Source organism: Coptis chinensis, chromosome 1 (assembly GCF_015680905.1).
Source record: "Coptis chinensis isolate HL-2020 chromosome 1, ASM1568090v1, whole genome shotgun sequence".
NCBI classification, from domain to species: Eukaryota; Viridiplantae; Streptophyta; class Magnoliopsida; order Ranunculales; family Ranunculaceae; genus Coptis; species Coptis chinensis.
The window spans coordinates 6,999,355-7,005,512 of record NC_141456.1 but is presented as its reverse complement, the minus strand read 5'-3'; the positions used below and the strand labels follow the sequence as shown (position 1 = coordinate 7,005,512).

The window sequence follows — 6,158 nt, the reverse complement described above, 5'->3', positions numbered from 1 at the left end:
GTCTCTATTTTATTCATTTAATCAATAGGGCTAAAGCTCAATTCGCAATATCATGGATCAATGTACAAGCCCATTAACTCATGTGTCTAAGGCTGAACCTTAGCCACATGGCTTACCACTAATGTACATTGATTTATGTCCAGACTCATTTCTTATCAAAGAGATAATTATCAGTTGACAGTTATATTCTATCACAATTACTCAAGCAACAAGATTACTTGAGCTACAAGGACTCTCTACTCTACCTATATAAATACCACATTATTTTTCATAAGGAACTACGTTGAAACTTGATCCCTAGAGAATAGATCTTGGGTACGTAGGCAGCCATTATTTGGTTCAGTTTCATCTCCCCCCAACATCAAATTCCTCTGTTTCTTAGTGCGTTCTTTACCATTGCTCTCGTTGTGTTGAAGCAGTTTACTGCCGAAACAGAAACGAATATAGAACTATAACATTTTATTGGGACCATTTGATCCATATACCTTCTCGGAAAAACTTCAATATAAAAGGAAATAAAATATGGTTTACTTAAGACGGACCTGCTACACTGATAGATGAAAAAGCCCATTAATTTTCACATGCTTAAGTCTCTTATTCATGTGTATTGGGCTTTAAAATTATTTGGGTCCGTCAAGACTTTTTTCATTGTAAAGCTCATTATTTGATAGTGATTTTCCTACAATTTAACCATATTTTGCATACGGCCAGACTACGTGATTTTTTTTCCAGTTATATCGACAATTTGGTCTTTTTCATTTGTACTGATTCCTTTAAGGTGGAATAAGTATATAGAAATTGATCAATTTTTATTTTGGGCATCTCTTGAAAAACCCAAGTCCACTAATCTAATAGGCAAACAGCAACTGTTGATGTCAAAACCGCTTTCATTTCTCATGCTCCTCATTTGGTCCATAAGGAGATGAATCAAGGTCAACTGTTAGCCGTTAGCTACTATGACCACATCACCATGGAGACCATGCCCTAACAACAAAAAGTCCATTATGGAGTTTTATCTCTTCATGCAAAGTCACTTTACCGAGCAAAAAATAACAAAGGAATATTGTTCTTTTGTTCATAGAAAAACTGAGACATATTTTACGTGAGGTTGAGACACTATTTTGTGATACCATAGAGAAGCATTGTTCCTCCATGTTAGGGTACATGATTTCCTGCCCACCTTGCGCCAGAGATACTTGGTACTCACTTTGCTCTACTTGACATTGGACATTATTCATATTAACTAATTGTGGCTGCTGGTGCAGAAGTTGTTGTTCTTCTGTTGTTGTCTTTGTCGCCTCAGTGTCCGAACTCCTGGTTTTTCTTCACTTCGGGAAGGTCTGGCTTTATTTTTAAAATGTGTCCTCCAGTAGTTCTTTATCTCATTACCAGTCCTCCCAGGCAAGCATCTTCCAATCATAGACCATCTGTAATACAAAAAGTATCTTAGCATTATGTTCGTGTCATTCAAATTAAGAAATACTACATATACATGATCAAGTTCTTCAAATAATACAATAGCTATAGTCTTACTTGTTTCCCCACATGGCATGCATCTCTATGATAATGTTTTCTTCTTCAGGAGTTCGTTGACCCCTTTTAAGGCCAGGCCTCAGGTAGTTAACCCATCTCAGCCTACAACTCTTGCTATTCTTGTTCAAGCCTGAAGACCAAGTACTCAAAAGATTAGTACAGTGAGTACAAACTCAAATATAGTGCTTATTAATCATATTCTAACTTTGGTAAGCGGCCATTTTCGTTTGTTTTTTTTTCAGATGTTGGTTTAAGAGTGATTACCTGCTTACTTAGCCACTATACTCCAGCTTCCTCCCCATACACACTAACATAGCCAATGAGCAATTTATCTTCTTCAGCAGTCCAAGGGCCCTTTCTCCAACCTTGTTCTGGAATTCCCCAACCACCAAAACCAACCATTATTGTACTGTTGAGATTGTAAGAATGTTTCCTAGTTATGTGACAATATGACATTGTTGCATAATGGATATATCTCTTGTATTTATATACCTTGAATAAATGTCCTTATCAAATGAACACCTCTGTCTCCACTTCTCTAAAGAATGATGTCCTCAAATCTAAGATCGATTCCAATCTAAAGTGTTCAGATGCACCTAAACTTAAATTTGCATAGATCCATCTCTCATGACAATAACTCTCTCTAAAGTAATTAACTTCCAACCATGTCTTGACCATCCTAGTGTCACTTAAGATATATATGCCGGATTATGATCATGATTCTTATTGTATACTACCTAATAAGATCAATATATAAGCACGCTACAAAACTCCCATTACTAAGGAAGTGACCCATATCAAATGCACCCCACCTATTTTTTTCTCTCCAATATATATAAAAGTATCACAACTAAAGAGATATTTTCAAAATTGTTAAGGCCTTATTTACATTCATTTATGGTCCCAGTCAATAAGTTCATATTCATTTTATCCTCAATTTTCCTATATCTCAATTCTAACAGCCATAACGGCCGAGACAATTGAAGGCCAATTTAGTTATAGTTCCTTCTCTTGTTTGCAATTTGGTACTCATAGAAAGCGTCTAGTTGTGTCTTTCATACTGCCACACTTTTAAGGAGGTGAAATTTCATGTCAACTTCATTTGTCTTAGTTAAAATAGGAAAAAAAAAAAAAAAAAAAACTCCTCATAGACATACGTTCAATCCATGATCCAAAACATTCCAATTAGCACTCCTTGTAGCATTCATCAATATATTTCCATAAAATGATATTAATTGAGTAAAAAAGAATGGACTTATACCCAGAATCAGTAGATCAATACTCGAAAAGCTTTCCTTTAGTTGAGAAAACAATCAAAGAAGAATTGAGATCTCATGAGCCTTCTTCAGTAACCTAGACCTTCTTTTCGGAAACGTAACTTGTCTGTTAATCTTGTTTTCATTCCTCTTCAACTGAACCCTACCTCTTCTAATACTCGTTTTGATTTTCTCTGCAAGAAATAGAGAAATGTAGATTGACTGATTTATAGTACAAAAGGTTTCTTTAGTGATTTTTCTTTTGTTGGGCTGAGGTTATTTGAGAGAAAGAAACGACTGTATATTAGAAGAATGGAGGCGAACTCAGGAGGACTTGCTAATGGTAAATGGTTTTGATGTATATGCAATGCCAAGAATATACCACAAATTGCATTGAAATACATGTAGTGGTCACATCTAGATAATAGAAATCCAAGGAGAGTCAAAGCTATTTTGTAATAATATTTGGTCTTTGGCACGTCCATATTCTTATGATTCCAACTCCATTGATGGATCAAAACTTAGACGAACACATTTCTACGCAGAAAATAAGGTAGAGCAATACCAAGTCTGTTTGGTTTATATACTGAACATCATACCACGTCTTGATAATCAACGCATCCAAGGCGGCTGACATTTTTAAAAGCTTTCAATGTACTTTTAAGTAATTTCCCCATATATCCTATATCTATAATCTATCTATATGAATGTAAGGAGTCCGACCTTCCTTTCGCATGGCAGAAGAGCGCGACTCGAGACTACTCTTTAAATGAAAAAATGAAGTCGCATCTTAATGCCAAACCACACCAAATCATTTCAATTCGATAGGAGACCATATAGTGGTTGTGGATGACCTCAAACCCTCCTCCTTAATGCACATGTCTAAAACATAAACCTCCTTATCAATTTCCTACTATTTGGATTGGAATATAAATTTCAAACACATGGCAAGTTGAAAAACCAACCTACCACTGGTAAAGATCAACTCAAAGCCTCAATATACTTCTCATATAAAGGGCACTTCTGATATGAAATCTATTCATAACCGCACATGTTTTATCTATGAATAAGCATCGAAGAAAACCGGAAAGTCATCAAAACCAAAAAAAAAATAGTTTTGTAAACCAACTATCGGACATGATGTCGGAAGCAGTAAATAATTGCAATAAGATTGAGTTTAGGGATTACTTTGTGCATAAAAACGATAGTCATGATCCTGCTCCTGCTCCTGCCAGAGAACTTGATGTGCATTTGGCATCTATTGCATCTGACTTGGAGAAGTCCCTCAGTTTAGTTAGCAATCAGGGGCGCACAACAAAAGTCAAGAGTGTCAAAGGTGTCACCATTGATGCTTTCCAGTTTCAGCGGAGACATATACTTGTTATAGGCACACACTCTTTATATTTAAAGTTACAAAAGTACAAATACGTACATCTGATTTTTACTTTTTGGGCGGTCGCCTAGTTGGACTAATACTATAAAATAAGGGGGGAAAATATCGTTCTAGTTTCCCTATTTGGTTTTGGTGGTTATATCCTAAAAGCTACTATCTACCATAGAGTTGGTCTTTCGGTGATTAAAGACTGAAAAGTCATACAATATATTAGAATACTTGTAAGTTGTAACGATAATCAAAAGTGAAAAAAAAAAAAAAAAAAAAAAGGACTACCACATAAAAGCAAAATGGATAACTTTACCACTTTTGGTGAGGCAGATCAACTGTGCCTAAGGAATTGATTTTGCCTATGAATCCTCATTCCATAAACTTCATAAGTGCTTAAAATCCACCTAATATATATGGTCTTGCTCCTGCTTATACATCAAGTCATGCGGGATTGTCAGTCCTCTGTTCTAGCTAGCGCACTATCATAATAAAGCTTAAGTTCCACCCATTTAGTGTATTTTCCATTACTAAGTTGTTGGTCCTATAATACAGATATACTTTGGATTTTTCTAAAATAGATTTTGGGATAACTTTGGGTCAAAGTGCAAATAAACAATAAAACCCATAAGCAACTAAACATATTAAATGTAGTGAATTTTTGTAGAATACATTATTGTTTGTTATGTTAGAATATTAAGCATGTGATCTAAGTAAGCAAAATGTATTTGCAGAAAGAGGAAAGGGGCAGCTACTTCATACGTTGAAGAAAGCAACTTTAGTAGTTTTAAATCTCAAAGAAAATCCACACCATACGGAAAATCACTAATCACCAAAAATTCCACATAGATGTAAAGGAGTTTGCAAAACAGAATATACAACACATGAGAAGCAGTATTAAGGAAATAACGCCAATATATTAAAGAAAAAATACGCAGATTATCTAACAAGAATATTAGAATGAATGTATGGTTGAAGATTCAACATGTCATATCATCATGTTCACGAACAAAGTAGATGAACTGTGAAGTTTGCTTCATTTGGCAAGTATGACAAATAATAAAACTCAAGTGCACCTGACACCTATGGTTCTTTCTAGCATAGCGTCATCTACTTAGGAATCTAGGTTAGTTTTTTCTCAAGTTGCACACAGTTAAAGAGAAAAAATCGAACTTCTTCTATTTTCATTTGTGAACTAAGCAAAAAGTTAAGTACATACCCCACCTAAATTCAAAATCAATGGTTCAATAATATGTGGTGAAATGAATGGTAAAATAAATAAGAAGAATGCTTACCTTCACGCCAAACTTGACCACATCCAGTGAGCTCATTCAAGCACAATCATTTTCAATGACATAGATTCGTCTAGAAAACAATGGCTATGATAGACAAAATTGTTACGCATGGCTTCATTAATGCCAGGAAACCACCTGCATTCATTTTGTAGTGCCCAATCTTTTTCCACACATGCTTCAGACTTCAGTTCTTGCAAAGCTTCAAGAAATTCCGTAATTTCCACGGGGACGGGCTCGAGAATATCAAATCAACCACACAACACCATATATGAATCTATAAAATTATAATCAGATAAGACTGTCCCCGGGCATGTTTTTACTATGTAAGCAACACTTAAACCAATATACTGTCACATAAATACATAACAAAATATGTGGAGCATATCTGTTGTACTTTTACAGTTACTTTCCTTGGGGACTATGTGAAGCAGGTACTAAAATTTCTCTAAATCAGTAAAAGTCCCAGCTAATACTTCACATGAGCTAACAGAGTAGCGGTAGAGGGCCAAATAAAAAATTGGAGTTACACTATATATGTGCATCTGACAGTGAACAAAACTAAGCATATGAAGTTGTGCATCTGATATTATGAAGTTGGTTTTGAGTTTCTTTGGTCCTCTAATATTGAACAAAACATATGCCTAGCAAATGAAAATTATGCTAAGGTCACTTGTAACAGGATTAGGGATTATA

At 35.1% G+C, this 6,158-nt stretch overlaps 1 protein-coding gene across 1 annotated transcript; it reads right to left on the bottom strand.

The window, feature by feature from the left end:
* Positions 1–978: 978 nt before the first annotated feature.
* On the bottom strand, positions 979–2,030 carry LOC147521755 (transcription factor MYB48-like). Its single transcript, XM_086559147.1, is given in 4 exon segments — positions 979–1,427; positions 1,534–1,663; positions 1,798–1,830; positions 1,833–2,030. Coding segments are annotated over 4 exon segments (504 nt in total). The 5' UTR covers positions 1,990–2,030; the 3' UTR covers positions 979–1,243.
* Between the last annotated feature and the right edge of the window lie 4,128 nt (positions 2,031–6,158).